Source organism: Carcharhinus amblyrhynchos, chromosome 3, assembly GCF_965287045.1.
Source record: "Carcharhinus amblyrhynchos chromosome 3, sCarAmb.v2.hapA, whole genome shotgun sequence".
Taxonomy (NCBI): Eukaryota; Metazoa; Chordata; class Chondrichthyes; order Carcharhiniformes; family Carcharhinidae; genus Carcharhinus; species Carcharhinus amblyrhynchos.
The window spans coordinates 135,086,587-135,104,511 of record NC_137326.1 but is presented as its reverse complement, the minus strand read 5'-3'; the positions used below and the strand labels follow the sequence as shown (position 1 = coordinate 135,104,511).

Below are 17,925 nucleotides of genomic sequence, written 5' to 3'. Positions count from 1 at the left end.
ACTTGCAGAAGGATGTATTGGCCTTGGAGGGAGTGCAGAGGAGGTTCACTAGGCTGATACCGGAGGTGAGGGGGTTGGCCTATGAAGACTATATAAATAGACTAGGTCTGTACTCGTTGGAGTTTAGAAGGATGAGGGGGGGATCTTATAGAGACGTATAAGATAATGAAAGGAATGGATAGGGTAGAGGTAGCGAGATTCTTCCTGCTTAGAAAGGATAGCAGGACGAGAGGACACAGCCTCAAGATAAGGCAGGGGGGGGCGCAGTTTAGATCAGAGTTGAGGAGGAACTTCTTCACTCAGGGTGGTGAACCTCTGGAATTCTCTGCCCGTTGAAGTGGTGGAGGCTACCTCGCTAAATATATTTAAGTCACGGGTAGATAGGTTTCTGATAGACAGGGGAATTAAGGGTTATGGGGAGAAAACGGGAAAGTGGAACTGATCCACTTCAGATCAGCCATGATCTTATTGAATGGCGGGGCAGGCTCGAAGGGCTAGATGGCCTACTCCTGTTCCTATTTCTTATGTTCTTATGTTGGTTTGCGTGATGGACTGGGTGTCATTCACAACCCTTTGTAGTTTCTTGCACTCTTGGGCAGAGCAGGAGCTACACCAAGCTGTGATACAACAAGAAGAATGCTTTCTATCATGTCTCTGTAAAAGTTGATGAGAGTTGGAGTAGATATGCCAAATCTGAAGTCAAAAGAAAGATTTGCATTTATATTGCACACTATTTACAGCACAGAATCAGGCCATTCAGCCTTTCTGGTTCATGTTGGTGTTTTGTGCTGCATAGAAGCCTCCTCCAGCCTTATTTCATCTCGCCTTATCAGCATATCTTTCTGTTCCTTTCTTCCTTGTGTTTATCTAGCTTCTGCTTAAATGCATCTGTACTATTCACCACAACTACTCCTTGTGGTAACATGTTTCACATTCTAATCACTGTCTGGATAAAGAAGTTTCTCGAAAGCAGGATAAAAGGCTGTGGGGAAAAGGCAGGGACGTGGAGTTCGAATGAGATGGAGACCAGCCATGATCATATAGAATGGCGGAGTAGGCGCGAAGGGCTAAATTGCTTACTCTCGCTCCTAATTCCTATGTTCCTGAATTCTCCTTTGGATTTATTAGTAACTCTCGTATGTTTATGGCCCCTAGTTTTGGATTTATTCACAAGTAGGCACATCATCTCTACATCAAGCCTATCACCCTCTTCATAAAGATCTCTATCAGGTCACCCCCTCAGCCTTCTCTTTCCCAGGAACAAGTCTTTCCTGGTAGTTGGAATCTTCTGCCTCTGGTAAATAGAACCTTTCATGATCCTGGGATGTTGCAAAGCACACTTCATCCAACGAAGTACTTGTGAAGTGTAGTCATTCACTGTTGTAAGATGGGGAATCGCTGAACCCTGGAAATCTCTGTTCAGGAGGGTGGAGACTCCAAATTGTTTTTGTCTTTTTTTTAGTGATGCCAGCCAGCCAGAATGATTCAATTTAGCAGTGAAGTACATGTTTAGAATTTAAGAAAATGCAGGTTTAAAAAAAAGTGAAGGGTGGGAAATCGGAAATGAGAAGTGCTGGAAATGCCCACCAGGTCCATCAGTGCCCGAAAGGGTTTAGTGTTTCAGTTTGAAACACCGCCTTAAGGAAAGAGGGAGAGTCTTTGTTCAGATGGCCAATCCCACCAGTTTTCTCCCTCACAGAGGTTGAAGGTCTCCCTGTGAATTTCCAGCAGGCTTGGGTTTTTATTTGAGCAACAGGAAGTACCTCCATCACCTCTAATGTTTAATTTACTTTCCAGGTTGCAGAGCTGTTCACTGATAACTTTGACTACCAAACCAGGGATGATTTTGTACGTGGGATTCTTGTTAATGAAGAGGTGAGTTTTCAATTTGGTGCTTTATTTTATTTAAATTAAAAATTAGCCAGCGGGTTTCCTATCCATCCTTTAATATTATGTCTTTGCATCGTCTCTTCCTACAGTGGCAGGCTTTAGCTCTGCACTTGTCTGTCCTCTCGTCCCTTCAGTGCAGCAGTTGTTCTGTGAAAGCCTCCTCTCGAGTGTAGGTTCATGGTTGCCTGCAGTAGATGTGCTTATTGCAATGATTGTATTATGCAAGAATCTGGCAAGACAGTGCTGTTAGTAACAAGCTGGGAGTGGGGCATCGCAGGAATTATAGAACTCTAGAATAATAAAGCAAATTGTCCAGGTATGTCCTGACCACAAAAGATCGGACAAATCTACTGCAGCCAATTACCGCATCATCCGTCTACTCTCGATCAAGAGCAGAGTGATGGAAAGTGCTCAGCCTGAGTTTCTCCAGAGCCACTTGACTTTTAACTTCAGTACAATTTTTTTAAAGTTTATTTATTAGTCACAAGTAGGCTTACATTACCACTGCAATGAAGCTACTGTGAAATTCCCCTAGTCACCACATTCCTGTTCGGGTACGCTGAGAGAGAATTTAACATGGCCACTGTGCCTAACCAGCCCGTCTTTTGGACTGTGGGAGGAAACCCACGCACACACAGGGAGAAGTGACCCAAGCTGGGAATCGAACCCGAGTCCTTGGCACTGTGAGGCAACAGTATTAACCGCTGCACCATCGTGCCACCCGTGGTGCAGCCTTGGTCCAAGAGCTGAAATCCAGAGGTGAGTTCAGAGAAATGCTCTCAACATCAAGGCAGCATTTGATGGCGTGTAACATCAAGGAGCCCAGTCTAATTGAAGTCAATGGAAATCGAGGAGGTGGAAGGAATTCTCCACCGGTTGGTGTCATTCCTAATACAAAGGAAGATGGTTGTGGTTGTTGGAAGTTAATCATTTCAGTCCCAGGACATCACTGCAGAATTCCTCTGGATAGTGTCCTAGGCTTAACCACTTTCAGCTGCTTTATCAGTGACCTCTCCATTCTAAGGTCAGAAGGGGGGATGTTTACTGATGACTGAATAATGTTCAGCACCATTCACAACTCCTTAGATACTGAAGCAATTGGTGTCCCCATGCAGCAAGACCTGGACAACATTCAGGCCACATGCTGATAAATAGAAAATAGCAAGTGCCAGGAAATGGTAGTCACCAACATGGGAGAATCTCACCGCCTGTCCTTGATACTTAATGGCATTACCATTGCTGAAAGCCCACCATCAATATCATTGCGGATACCATTGACTAGAAACTCAAATGGACCATAAATACAAGATCAAGTCAGAGGCTGAGAATTCTGCCACATGTGCATTACCACCTTCTCGAAGTCTTTCCACCATCTACAAGACTCCAGTCGGGAGTGTGATGGAAGATCCTCCACTTGCCTAGGTGGATGCAGCTCTGACAAGACTCAAGAAAATTGACACCATTCAGGACAAAGCAGCCTGCTTGAATTGCACTCTTATCCACCAGCTTCCGCATTCGCTCCCACCACCACTGTGTACTGACTGCATTGTGTACCATCTATAGATGCAACTCACTAAGGCTTCTTTGATAGTATCTCCCAAACAGGTAACATCTAATGCCCTGAAAACCAAAGACAGCAGATGCATGGGAACGCCACCATCTACAAATTCCCTTCCAGTTGCTCACTGTGCTGACTTGGAACAATGTTAGTGTCACTGGGTCAAAGTCCTGAAACTCCCTTTGTAACATTTCTACACCACGTAGAACATTGTGGTTCAAGAAGTTAACTTATCACCACCTTCTCTGGGCAATTAAATGCGGAGAACAAAAGTGCAAAGTTATTTACATGGAGAAAAACTGCAGAAATCTGCAACATAGAGGGACTTGAGGGTACTTGTGTGCGAAACACAAAGCTAGTACACAGGAGCAGGTAATCAGAAAGGCTAATGGAATGTTAGCCCTTACTTCAAGGAGGTTGGAGTCTTGCTGCAACAATACGAAGTACTAGTGAGACCACATCTGGAGTACTGAGAGTAGTTTTGGTCACCTTATTTAAGAAAATATACTATTTTATTGGAGGCAGTTCAGAGAAGGTTCATTAGGGTAATCCCCGGTATGGTGGGATTGCCTTATGAGGAAAGTTTAAAAAGGTTGGTACTTTTACTTATTGGATTTTCAGAATAATGAGAGGTGATCTCATTGAAACATATAGAATTCTTAAGCTTCACAGGTTAGATGCTGAGAGGATGTTTCCCCTCATGAGAGAGTCTAGGACCAGAGGGCACAGTCTCAGAATAAAGATGCACCAATTTAAGATTGAGATAATGAGGAATTTCTTCTCTGAGGATTGTGAGTCTTTGGAACTCCTTGCCGCAGAGAGCTGTAGAAGCAGAGTCCTTGTGTGTAATTAAGGCTGAGAGAGATTTTTGATCAGTGAGGGAATTGTGGGTTATGGGGAAAGGGCAGGAAAGTGGACATTAGAAATCTTTGATCAGCTATGATCCTATTGAATGGTGGAGCAGACTTGAGAGGCCAAACGGCCTACTCCTGTTCCTATTTCTTATGGTTACGGTTATTTAATCTACTATGTGTCTGCCAGTTTTCCATTCTGAGTCCTCTTGAAATCTATTACTATGCCACTCCTTGTTTAAGACACTTGTGAGTTTCATATCATTTCCAAACTTTGAAATAATGCCCTGTAGTAATTTAGTTTTGGGTCATTGGTAATGATACTGACACCTGGGAAACACCGCTCTGCACTTTCCAAGTTAGGAGTCATAACAGGTGATCTGTTTAGTCAGCCAGCAGAACCTGTGACCGAAATTCCCTTTTGAAAGTTCCTATTGGATTGGCTTCCAGCAAAGTTTCAGGCTAAACATTCTGAATCACCACTGTGATGTGGAGATGCTGGCATTGGACCGGGGTGGACACAGTAAGAAGTTTCACAACACCAGGTTAAAGTTCAACAGGTTTATTTGGAATCAGGAGCTTTTAGAGCCCTGCTCTTTCATCAGATGAGTGGCGGAGGCCATGTTTGTGAACTAATCTCCACTTACCTGATGAAGGAGTGACACTCGGAAAGCTTGTGATTCCAGATAAACCTGTTGGACTTTAACCTGTTGTTGAGAGACTTCTTACTGAGTTTTAAATGAAGGCATTGCATTCCCCACGCTGCCCGCGATATGATTTTCTAGATTTATGTTACAAATAAGCAGAGATATTGAACTCAATGTCACCCTGAGCTGTGATGGGATTGAAAACTTGCAACATCTGGTTTGCTGCTTCATGTCACTTGCTATGTTGAAGTAATATTTTGCAACTATCTTTCCAATGTGCTTGTAGTCCAATCCGACTTGGATATTATGACCCTATTGTGTTTTAGATTTTAGGTAATCAGATTCACATGCACGTAACGTCTGATGAATATGGAGTGCGGATCTCCAATTTGCTCGTGTACGAGGCTGTGTGTTCAGATATTATCCGTCGCTGGGTCTATCCCATGACACCGGAGATGAACTTCACAGATGACGAGAAAGGGTTCAGTGTCCACCTGCGGCACAATGTCTACCGAGGGTCAGAGGTCAGCTTGGGTCATGGAAGTGTGATGGAAGAAAATGTAGTGATTGGCCGCGGCACTGTTATTGGGACTAACTGCTTCATAACGAACAGCGTCATTGGCCACAACTGTGTTATAGGTGGGTTATTCTGCAATTGTGCATTCCATTGGGTGATCTTTCAAAATACCTGGCCACGTGCCTATCTAATCACAATTGACATAGATGCTGATTAGCATGCTGTAGCAATCTTTTGAGGTAGTTTTATTAATTCATAGCTAGAAAACATAATAAGAAATAGAAGCATGAGGCCATTTGGTTCTTTGAGCCTCTTCCAGCATTCAACAAGATCATGGCTGATCTTCTATTTCAACTCTACCTTCCTGCACTATCCCCATATCCCTTAATTTCCCCAATCCCCAAAAATCTATCGACCTCTCATCTAGGATAAACACAACGACTGAGCGTTCACAGCTCTCTGTGCCAGAGAACTATAAATATTCACAACCCTTTGAGTGAAGAAATTTCTCATCTCAGTCCTAAATTCACAATCCCTTATTTGGAGACTGTGATTCCAGGATGTCTATTTCCCAGCCAGGGCAAACCTTTCCTCAACTTCTATCCTGTTAAGCCCCTTAAGAGTTTCATGTTTCAATTAGATCCTCTCTCATTCTCCTCAGCTCTGGGGAACATACACCTAGCGTTCTTAATCTTGCCTGAACAATCACCTCATCTCAGGAACTGGTCTAGTGAACCTTTGTTGCACTTTCTCTGGGACAAATATATCCTTCCTTAGGTAAAGGTAACCAAAACTGCCCACAGTTCTCCCAGTATGGTCTCACCTTGCCAATCTCTGCATGTTTCATCGTGTACCAGCTTGCTTCAATTGGCCACTCTCAGTCACAACTTTGTGGGCTTGAGCCTCTATTAGGACATGCTTGCATCATCCAAGCTGATGTTCCTTAGTGCCAGTAAAAAGCAACTGTTGTCTTTCCAATCATATCTTAAGACAGGATCCTACTAGCTGCTCGACTGCATTGACAATTCACATCATGCAAAATAAGAACTTTGGAACTTTGAGCAGGAGTTGGCAATTCAGTCCCTCAAGCTTGCTCCACCATTCAATACAAGTGTGGCTGATATCATCTCAGCCTCAACTCACTTTCCTGCCCATTCTCCATAGCATTTCAACCCATTACTAATTAAAAATCTACCTATCTCCTCAAATTTATTTGATGTCCCAGCATTCACCACACTCTAGGATGGTGAATTCCACCAATTCATCTTCATCCACACTGTCCCAACTTCAATCAATGCCATCCTTTTTGGCACACCTGCCATACACTATTCAATCCTCTCTTTGCCTGCACTTTGTTCCACAATTCCATCACTCCTTCTTAGCCAGACTTAATCCCTCCAAGCTCCATTGGCTGTTCTGTGAGTTGATTTAAAAATGTGACCTGAGGCCGGAAATCGAATCTGGGTCCCTGGCACTGTGAGGCAGCAGTGCTAACCGCTGTGCCGCCCCAGATATTCCTGTTGAATAAACTATTACACATAAAGCATAGAAATTATAAATGGTAATTCAAGAAGCTAGTCCATAGGGACATTTTTTCTCCACTGGAGCACTAATAGACTTTTAAAATGAGCTTTATGAATGAAGATTCCCCGTAGCCTTTGTCTGAAAGGGTTTCCTGTCAGGCCCAGCTTTAATGGTAATATTGCAGTGTCACCACCAGGGGGAATTGATAAAACACCTTTGCTCATTCCTCTCAGGATGAGACCTTTCTCCTGACGTGTTCAGGTTGTATTTCAACACCTCCATTTATGGGAGAGGACAGGGCAGATGCAGCCCCAGTCGTCTGTTGCTTCCTTTGTTTTTCTATCAATACACTTGCCGTTTGACACGGGTGTTTTTGAAAAGCAGAATGGGTAATGGTGGCTCGAGGGCTGATAGAAGTGCAGATTCCGCACTCATGTCAGAAACCATCTGCATCAATGCAGGCTGCAATTACCTTACTCGCTTTGATGTTTAAGGATTTGGGGAAGCGTGAAGATTATCTGAGACTTCAAGCTCTGAGTTCAACATTTATAGAAAGCGCTCCAAGTCAGAGAACTCACGGGGGATGTGAAATGAGCGGATGACAGGAGGGAGTGGATCGTGCATCACAGACAAAAGAGACTTTGGTTGAGGGATAAATACTGTCCAGGGAAAACTCCTCGCTCTTCAAAATAGTGGCAGAGGATCTTTTTGACAGGCTAGATTTCAGTTTAATGTCTTATTCGAAAGACAGTGCTTTCAACAGTGCAGGCCTCCCACAATACTGGACTGGGAGTGTTGTCCTAGATTAAGTGCTCAGTTCCCGAGAAATCAGAAGTGAAACTGCTATAAAGGCACTTTACAATCGATTAACTGTAGAAGAATATTGACTGTTGCAACGTAGAGGGAGCGACAACTCGTATTCGGGCTGTGGCTAAGAAACAGCATCAGGCATGCTTCTCCGATATCGAGCAAAGCTCAGCGAGTAACAGTCTTGCCCCTGACTCGATTCAAGTCTCACTCTAGAGAACTGAGCCCTTAATCCAGGACGACACTCCCAGTCCAGTACTGAGGGAGACCTGCTCTGTTGAAAGCACTGTTTTTGAATAAGACATCAAACTGAAACCTAGTCTGCCACTATTTTGAAGTGGAAATGCCAGCGTTGGACTGGGGTAAGCACAGTAAAAAGTCTCTTAACCTGGTGTTGTGAGACATCTTACTGTATTATTTAGAAGAGTAGGGGAGTTCTCCTGGATGCCCTGGCCAGTAATTACTCTCAACCAAAGACACTTTAAAAAACAAAAGTTTATCTGGCTATTACCACATTGCTGTGTGACATCTTGCTATGCACAGATTAGCAGCTGCATTTCCTACATTATAACAGGGGCTGCACTTCATAAATACTGCATTGGTTACAAGGTGCTTTGAGATGACCTGAGGGCCCTGGTGGTGGAGCAGGAGCTCTGCTATCATTCCCACTACTGATGAACTGATTCACTTTCTGGAAATTGTTGGCTGGGTTCTAGCCATCATCTCTTCTCCTTTCTCCTCTCAGTTTCATTATCAAGTCCTTGTGAAGAACAGCCTCTTGGGTGAGCCACTGGCTGTGAGCCAGACCCCCTTGGCAGTTATACCGATGGGAGTTCAGGGGAAGGGAAGAAAATCAGAGCCTGGGAAAGATTTTAAAGTTTCACTTGATCATAAATGAGTGTTTGTTTTTTTCCCCTCAGGAGACAATGTGAAACTGGACCAGGCTTACATCTGGAATAATGTCTGTATTGGAGATGGGGTGGACATCTACAGATCAGTTGTATGCAGTGAAGTGGAGGTTAAACCTGGAGTCAAATTGAACGAACATTGTGTTTTAGCATTTAATGTAAGTCTGACTCATTCTAATGCAGAGAGCTTATTTGTTGCCCAAAATATTCCACATAAGCATCTTTTAAATAGGCATCATCCAGCTGAAATTCTTCCCCTAATCTTTCAGTTTCTCTGAGAATTGAAGAGATTGGTGATTGTAAAGGACAGGTTCCCTTGACACTTGCGTTTGGTGTTGCTGATTAATGATACGGTACTAGCTGACTTGCATGTTTGATTTTAACTGCAGTTCCTGCCATGCAGCAGAACTCTGACTATAACCTCTCATGCCTGATCCCTCAACCCTGTGTAAATTGACAGATTAGGTGAAGGAAACCTGCAGTGTTCGCTGCTTGAAAGGCAGGGCCAGCAGGTGCGTAGGTGCGGTAGGATTGCCAAATGTGATCAAATGTTTTCACAGAATCACAGAATTGTTGGGTCACAGAAGAAGACTATTTAGCCCATCATGACTGCATTGGCTCTCTGAATAAGCAGCATAGCCATTCCCCTGCCTTTTCCCAGTACCCTTGCATATTGTTTCTATTTAAATAATCATCTAATGTCCTCTTTAATGCCTCAATTGAAGCTGCCTCTGCCACACTCCCAGACAGTGCATTCCACCCCCAGCCACCTCCTGTGTGAAAATGTTATTTCTCACATCACATTTGCTTTTTTTGTAAATCATCTTAAATCTGTCCCTCCTCATTCTTGGTCTTTTACGAGCAGTATCTCCCTATATACTCTGCCCAGCCTCCATTGTGACTTTGAACATTTCTATCAAATCTCCTTTTAGCCTTCTGTCCAAGGAGAACTGGTCCCCCTTTTCCAATCTATCTTCATAGTTTCCCATCCCTAGAATCATTCTTGTAAAGCTCTTCTGCTCTCTCCCCAACGCGTTCACATCTTTCCTTTGGTGGGACCCAGAATTGTACACAATATCCCAGCTGAGGTCTAACTAGTGTCTTGTATAAGGTTTGCATAACCTCCTTGCTTTTGTACTCTAGGCTTCTATTAATAAAGCCCAGAATAATATACATGTTATTAACTCTTTTCTCCACCTGTCCTGCACACTCACTGTAATGGTTCAGGAAGGTAGCTCATCACTCCCTTGAAGGGAAATTAGCAATGGACAATAATTTTTTTTTTCATTCTTCTTTTGTGGGATGTGGGTCTCACTGGCAGGGTCAGTATTTGTTGCCCATTCCCAATTACCCTTGAGCTGAGTGGCTTGCCCAACCATTTCAGAGAACCGTTAAGAGTCAGTCACATTGCTGTGGGTCTAGAGTCACATGTAGGCCAGACCAAATAAGAACATAAGTGAACCAGATGAATTTTTATGGTAGTTAATGATAACTTTATGGTCACCATGACTGAGACAAGCTTTACACTCCAGATTTTTATTAATTGAATTTAAATTCCACCAGCTGCCACGCTGAGATTTAACCTGTGTCCCCCAGAGAATTGGTTTGGAACTCTAGATTACGAGTCCAGTCACATTGCCACTACTGTCGTGTTAGCAATCCTTAAATCGCAGGAATTGTTTTTTTTAAAGAGATTGTCTGAAGCGATCCTTTGTTGTAGTGACCAGGGAAACATTGCTACAGATTGAAATGTTTTTCCAAGCATTTCACTGGCTAATGTTGCTGGCATCCTGAACTTGTGAAAGGCTTGTGACATTGTGTACCACATTGAGATGATCGAGTGCAAAATGAAATATTTGCTAAGTGTTGTCACTCTCACGAGGCTGTGCTTATTCTGCAAAGAGAAAAGGCATAAATTGGTGTTTAAAACATACTGTGCTGAAATTGCCCTGTCAGCTCATCAGCAGCTCCGAACAAGGCAGGATACTACAGTCAGGTAGAGAGGGTTCATCAGAATGCTGACCAGCCTGATCTCTTCTGAAATGCTGAGGGATGTAGAATTACAGGACAGAAACAAGCCAATTGGCCTAACCCTTATGCTCTTTCTGAGCTGTCTTCTGATGGGCCGAACGGCCTCCTGCTATTCCTCGGTCTTTGTCCTTCCACTTGACTTTGTCTTTTCATATTAGCATAAGCTCCCACCCTTTTCTCCTTCGTAAGTTCTCATGTTGCTTTGCATTGTTTGCAACAATTCACATCTACTGCTCATCTATTGCACGTTCAAATGGGAGTGCAGTCCAAATTGGCTGCAGTGGGCCCCCTCATAGGGGAGGCAGCCCCTACTCTCAAGAGCTACTGCTCAATCAGAGTGGCTGGCAGCTCCATCAGTGCAGGCACTGCCAAGACATTAATGGGGCTGCAGTAAGGAAGCAAGAGAAGGCCCATTGGACCCCCAGAAACACAAGTCCACGGTCTCTAGTCATGGAGGGTTTGGGCAGACTTGATGAGCTAGGGATGTTTGAATATGGTTTAAGAGTGGTTTCAGTTTTAGACAGGAGGCAGGTGCCACCCTCTCTCCTTATTTTAAGCTAAAAAAGAAAAGGGCTACCCCTTCTGCCTGATTGCCCACGCCAGCCGCTTTCTGGCGTATTATCGGAGTCAATTTCCTAGGTAATAGTTAATTATCTATTTAAATATATGGTGGTTGGGCTGCCACGCATACTATAGGGGTGAGCTCGGGGAAGGGCAGTCACCCGACTTTACAGCTCCCCTTCCTGACAAAACCACACTGGGCAGGGGCATGTGCATGTGGAGTACAGCCCTTAGTTTTTGCTGCCCCAATGGGTCTGCTGGCTTCAATAAGCTCTTGTTCATTACACGTTTGGTGGACATTCTTTGTCCTTTCTAATGACAGGCTTTGCCATTGTATTTGGCATCTCTTGACCATTGCCAGAGCACTTTCCACACTGCTTCTGTGTTGGAAACACCATGCTGCCAGTGGATCCCAAGGATCTATCTGAAGTAACGCATATGAAATGAATAGGACCTCTCATTCCTGTTTCTGATAGGTAGTCCATGTTTCAGCACTGTTCAGACTAGTTACCACACAAACAGCCCAGATTCTTAGTCATGTGGCAGTTGAGTTTGGGATTTTTCCAGCCTCTTTCCTGAAGCTTTCCAAATACCACAGCAGCAATATCAGTATCTACCCCCACCCCGTTTTGGCTGCTTTGCTAATCACCTGAACTACCCCATGTGGAGGCAAATTCACCATGGAAAGATTAAATACTATGGCAGAGGAGGCTATTTGGTTTACTAATCTACTCTGGCTTTTTCAAAGAATAATCCGGATTGTTCACAACCTTATGTCAAACTTTTTTTAAGCTTTGGGGATTGTTTAGATTGTAATGTGCTGTGTTTATTGTAAAATGTGTTTTTTAAGTTATAATGTGCAATAATAGCCAAGATGCTATTCTTAAATGAAACAGGTATGTCTCTTCAGGGAAACTATAGTGGATGCACTAGGTTTGATGTATCACACTTTTCCTAGGTGGTTGTGGGGCCAAATATGACCCTGCCGGAAGGTACTGTGGTGTCCTTGCACTTGCCAGATGAAGAAGAAGATGAGGATGAGTTCAGTGATGACGCAGCAGCAAACCACATGCCGTCAAAAGCAAAGGTGAAAGGTGAGTCAATTCCGCTTAAAGTATCAGCCTGCCCCAACCTTGCATTTGAGTCAGAAAGTTGTGTGTTCAAGACCCATACAGACACTATTCTGGCCAAAAGTCCCATTGTAGAACCAAGGGCGTGCTCATTGTCAGAGTTGTTGTCTTTTGGATGTGATGTTAAAAATTGCCAGTATGCCTGTTCACGTGGGTATTGTTCTGATTGTCGCAAATGTTATTTGCTGAGAAAGTCAAATCCTAAAGGGAAACTTGTCTTCGTGATCATAGCCTTTTTTTGTTTTCTTCTAAAATTAGGAGAAACCTACTGATCCCAGAGGTATAGAATTCCAGTCACACTTGGGATTTTAAAGATTAAAAGTTTTATTAGCAAGAAGGAAAAAAAAGCTTAAGCATTGACAATTATGGTTACACAGTTAAAACAATCTACCAAAACCTCTCCAAAAATACTCAGTCAGAACTTATAAGTAAATGCCTTCTTGGCAACGCTTCCTAATAGATTTTAAATTCTCAAAATCCAGTAATATTACCTGGAAACTGTTGTCACTTTAATAGACTTCTCAAACTCTTCCACTCTGCTGTAGGTACTAGAAAAACTCAGAAATGAGACTGACAGCTGCTTCGTACCTTTTCTCAGCACAGAGTTGGTCCCAGGATATCTGCCCTGCACAGCCAACACAACTCAGCTCAACGCCTTTCCTTAAATACCCTTTTTTCCTTTCATTTTAGGTTCCATTGTCCTCGGCACCTATTTGAACTCAACTCCTCAAAATATAAAAACTTTGCAAGCCTTGTTCCGCATAATATAACGCATGTGTGCAATTGCACAAAGAAATTTGAAGATCCGTTTGCAGCTTGGATAGTCTTTTTTTTCAACAAAATTTTACAGAGAACATTTTCCCCCCTCCTTTCCCCAGAGGTTATTCCTACGTGCTGTCTCTGCTTGATGTATACGTGATTAGTAAGTGTCCATTTGTGTAATAATTGAGACAATCCTATCTCCATCTCATTCCATCTGTTGTTACACAGGCTACAATCAGGATGAAGTGGGATCACAGGGTGTGGGATATATCTGGAAAATCGCTGCTGAGAGTGACAATGAAGATGACGAGCTGGTGCCGGGTATGTGGGGTAAGTATTTTCAGCAAATAGGTGAGAATTTACTGATCACTTCAGCAAGTCTAGCCCACTTGACCTTTTACAAAAACCAAAAGAGAAAACGCTGGAAAATCTCAGCAGGTCTGGCAGCATCTGCAAGGAGAGAAAAACACTGACGTTCGGAGTCCAGATGGCCCTTTGTCAATGCTAAAAGGCGCAGAAAGTGGGAGATATTTATGTTGCAGGATGAGGAAATAGTTTCTATGGCTGTGACGCACCCTTTATTCTTTCTGTGGGCAGTTATTAGCAGCCTTTTCCCCTGGTTTCTCTGGCTGATTCATCTTTCCCTCACTGCAGTATAAGCATCTCCCACTTTCTATGCCTTTTAGTTTTGACAAAGGGCACCTGGACTCGAAAGATCAGCTTTTTTCTCTCCATACAGATGCTGTCAGACCTGCAGAGATTTTCCAGCATTTTCACCTTTGGTTTCAGATTCCAGCATCCGCAGTAATTTGCTTTGGACCTTTTCCAGAGATCAGTCTGAAACATTGACCTTGTCATTGTGTGCTGCAACTTCCTCACTCCAGAAAGAGACGGAATTGCATCTTGTCTGATTCTGCGTCCATCCCTCATAAATTGTTCCACGATTGCATCCTTTTGTAAAGGATGCTGCCTTTCGGGTGAGACGTTATTAGGTGGATGCAAAAAGAGCCCATGGCATTACTTTGAAGAAAATTATATGAGTTATCCATGGGTATTCTGGCCAATACCCACCCCTAAACCAACATCACTAAAACAGATATCCCATTGTCTCATTGCTGTATGTACGATGTTGCTGGGCACAATTTTCTAAAAGTGACTGCCCTTAAAAAAATTGGCTGTGAAGCGCTTGGGAACATTCTGAGGTTGTGACAAATGCACGTTTATGTCTTTCTGTGGGTGAAAATAATAAGAAGTAAGATGGAAGTCAGTTCATGTTTTTCCCCTCCCTGAGAGTACAGATTTAAGCTTTCTCTTGCAGAAGTTTAAATGTTGAGTAAAAAAAACCTAAGATCTGCCAGACTACAGGAGAACCCTGAGCAGTTATGGCAGTGGCCGGAGTTAAGATGCTGACCAGTTCTTAGAGTTTGACAAGGATGTCCATTGTATCATGTGATTGGCCTCTTTCTTTACATCAGAAGTAACAAAAAACTTTTATTCTCACCAAACAGCATTGCTGGTTTTGATGTAGTCAATCCAAAACTGAGAACTTGCCTCTGACACTGTCATGCAAGTTTTATTTTCCAGTTTCCTGTCTTCTCATGACAGGTGTTTTTCCTCTTTTCAGGTCTAACGCTAAAGTCTGAATCTGGGAGTGAGAGTGAAAGTGAGATGAGTGTTGGCTCACAAGAGGCAGACAGCAGAAGTATCTCACCACAGCTGGATGATGCGAAGGGTGAGGTTTTATTTAATTCTGGGTATCAAGATAACTCGAGTCAGGTCTGACCAATTGCTGTGTTGACTCCAGGGCTGTGCAGACTTTTAACAGGGGCAGTACTGGTAAGCATTGCAGTGTTCCTCGGCATCTTTGGACTACAAGGAGGAAGTAAATGCACTCTCCACGCACTGCAGGAGTTCCTCAGGGTAGCGTCCGAAGCTCAACCATCTTCAGCTGCTTCACCAGTGTCCTCTCTAACAGTATAAGGGCATAATTGGGGACATTCATTGATTGCAAAATGCTCATTATCACTTGCAACTATTCATATGCTGAAGCAGTCCATGTCTATCTGCAGCAATACCTGGATAGCATTCGGGTTTGGGCTGATAAGGGTCAAATAATGTTTGAGCCACACAAGTGCCAGACAATGACCAACTCCAAAAAGAGGGAGTCTAACTATCTCCCTTTACAGACATTCAGTGGCATCACCATCACAGAAATCCCCACTATCAGCATCGTGGAAATCCAGCAACTGAATTGGACTAACCATAAATACTGTGGCTACAAGAGCAGTTCAGAGGGTGAGAATTCTCTTGATGTCCCAAAGCCTGTCCATCACCTAAAGGTACAAATCAGGAGAGTGTTGGAATAATTTCCACATTATTTATCTGTGACTCCAACAGCAGTGGAAAAACTTAGCACTATCCAGGACAAAGTCCTGCACGATTGACATCCCATCCACCATCTTAAACATTTATTCCCTTCACCGCTGGCGCACAGTGTGTACCATATATATGATGCACTGTAGTAACTTGCCAAGACTCCTTCAGCAACATCTTCCAAACCCACAACTTCTAACACCTAGAAGGGCAAGGGCAGCAGGTGCAACCTGCAAGTTCCCTCCAAGCCTCATACCACCCTGACTTGGAACTATATCATCATTCATTATTGCAGGATTAAAATCCTGGAACTCACTTCTAATCGATTGTGGGTGTACATTAACCACAAAGTTTTAAAGTTTATTTATTATTGTCACAAATAGGTTTACATTAATGCTGCGATGAAGTTACTGTGAAAATCCCCTAGTCGTCACACTCAGGCGCCTGTTCAGGTGCACTGAGGGAGAATTTAGCATGGCCAATGCACGTCTTTTGGACTGTGGGAAGTAACTGGAGCTCTCAGAGGAAACCCACAGAGACATAGGGAGAATGTGCAGAATCCACACAGACAGTGATCTAAGTCGGGAATCAAATCCAGGTCCCTGGTGCTGTGAGGCAGCAGTGCTAACCACTCTGCCGTCCATGGGCTGCAGTGGTTGAAGAAGGAAGCTTACCTGCACCTCCTCAAAGGCAATTGAAGATTGGCAATTGCTTGCTGGCCTTTCTAGGAACGCTGACATTCTGCAATCCCTCCCTCCAACACCCAGAATCATGCTGCAAGGTATTCAATATACAGTGTGCCCTGTAACAGTTTGTTGTTCTTTGGGCAACATTACATTCATGCCAAACAGTCCCAATACTGACACATTTTGGGCTTCCTTCACCATCTCTGGCTCTGCATTCCGCAGCCTTTTCCCTGCTTTGTTCTGGGAACAGCATCATTGCGAGTACTGCACAGATCTGGAGGTATGTCAAAGAGAAGACTCATTGCCTCAGGGCTAATGGAGATGGGTGATAAATGCAGCCTTGACAATGTCGCCCACGTCCTAAGAACTAAATACTTAATTAAACTGCAAGAGTAGGATCAGTGGACTCAAGTTTAAACAAGAAAATATTGAGGAATGATCATCAGAAAGTTATTTTAAAATTCTTGGCATGGTTTGACGACTGATATAATACTGCAGTGGAGGAATTCAACATCGAGGTAGGAAGAATCGCAATGGGCTGAATGTTCAATGCCCTTTTTTTATAATTATCCTGTGACCTCAATTCACACAAAAATGCAAACAATTCTGTTCCAGGAGATTCAGATTACAGAGTCTGAGCAAACCTGCACAGACACGAAATCACAAACTATTTCAGACGCTTGTTCGGAGGAGATGAATTGGTTTCCTTTCTTATCTGCTCTAACCACGATGACTGCAGCAGATCCCAAGTTAGCTCACTTTGACCGAGCATGGAGGTGTTAAACTCCTTGAGTTAGCTTCTACTGTGAATCCCTGATTTCTGTGTAACTGGCCTCAGAAATCTTCCTGCTGCTTTGTCTCCTTGGTTTCGCAAAACTATTTTTAAAATCAAATCTCTCTGTTTGGCAAGCTTCCTTGAGAGCGTGGGCTTGCTGTAGCCTGATCTGAATGGGATCAGCCAGCATCCTATATTGAGCAGAAATTTAAAGCCGGTCAAAGTGGTTTATTTGTTGATGTTGTGCTTTCTACTTTTATATGAGAATCATGGAATAATACAGCATAGAAAGAGGATACTCAGCCCACTTTGCCTGTGCCAGCTCACTGGTGGAGTTAGTCAATTAATCTCACTCTCTGCTCCTTCCTCGTTGTCCTGCAATGTTTTCCTTTTCATGTATTTATCTGTTTTCCTTTTAAACATACTATTAAATGTATTTCTGTCACATTCACGTGCAGTGTGTTCTGGATTCCACAATTTGCTGCATTAGTAAAGCAGTTTTTTCAATTCACTTCTGTTTCTTTTGCCTATTACTTAATGCCCTCGGTTGCATCAGATCTGCCGAAACAGCTTCTCCTTCTTCATTCAGTCAAGATCATTTATGAATTTGAGCACCTGGACTAAATCGCAGAATTGTTATGGAATTCTTATGCAGTCAGAGGCCAGCTGGTCAATTGTGTCTGCTCTGGCTCTCTGAATTAGAAACTCACTAATCCCATTCTCCCGTCTTCTCCCCATAACTCTGCACGTTCTTTCCAAGTAACAATCTAATTTCCTTTTGAATGCTTCATTAGAACTTGCCTCCAGTCCTGGCAGAGCATTCCAGAACCTAACCACTTGCTGCAAATTTTGTTTTCCTTTGTGTCACTATTGCTTCTCTTACTAATTATTTTAAATCTGTGCCC

General features: G+C 43.2%; 1 protein-coding gene across 1 annotated transcript in view; it reads left to right on the top strand.

Annotated features, from left to right (window-relative positions):
- The window catches only part of eif2b5 (eukaryotic translation initiation factor 2B, subunit 5 epsilon), a 47,327-nt gene that overhangs the window by 10,394 nt on the left and 19,008 nt on the right, over positions 1–17,925 (top strand). The window contains exons 6-11 of the mRNA XM_080186066.1: positions 1,798–1,875; positions 5,273–5,585; positions 8,715–8,860; positions 12,253–12,388; positions 13,415–13,516; positions 14,811–14,918. Coding sequence (XP_080042192.1) covers positions 1,798–1,875; positions 5,273–5,585; positions 8,715–8,860; positions 12,253–12,388; positions 13,415–13,516; positions 14,811–14,918 — 883 coding nt within the window. The remainder of the gene's footprint in view (positions 1–1,797; positions 1,876–5,272; positions 5,586–8,714; positions 8,861–12,252; positions 12,389–13,414; positions 13,517–14,810; positions 14,919–17,925) is intronic.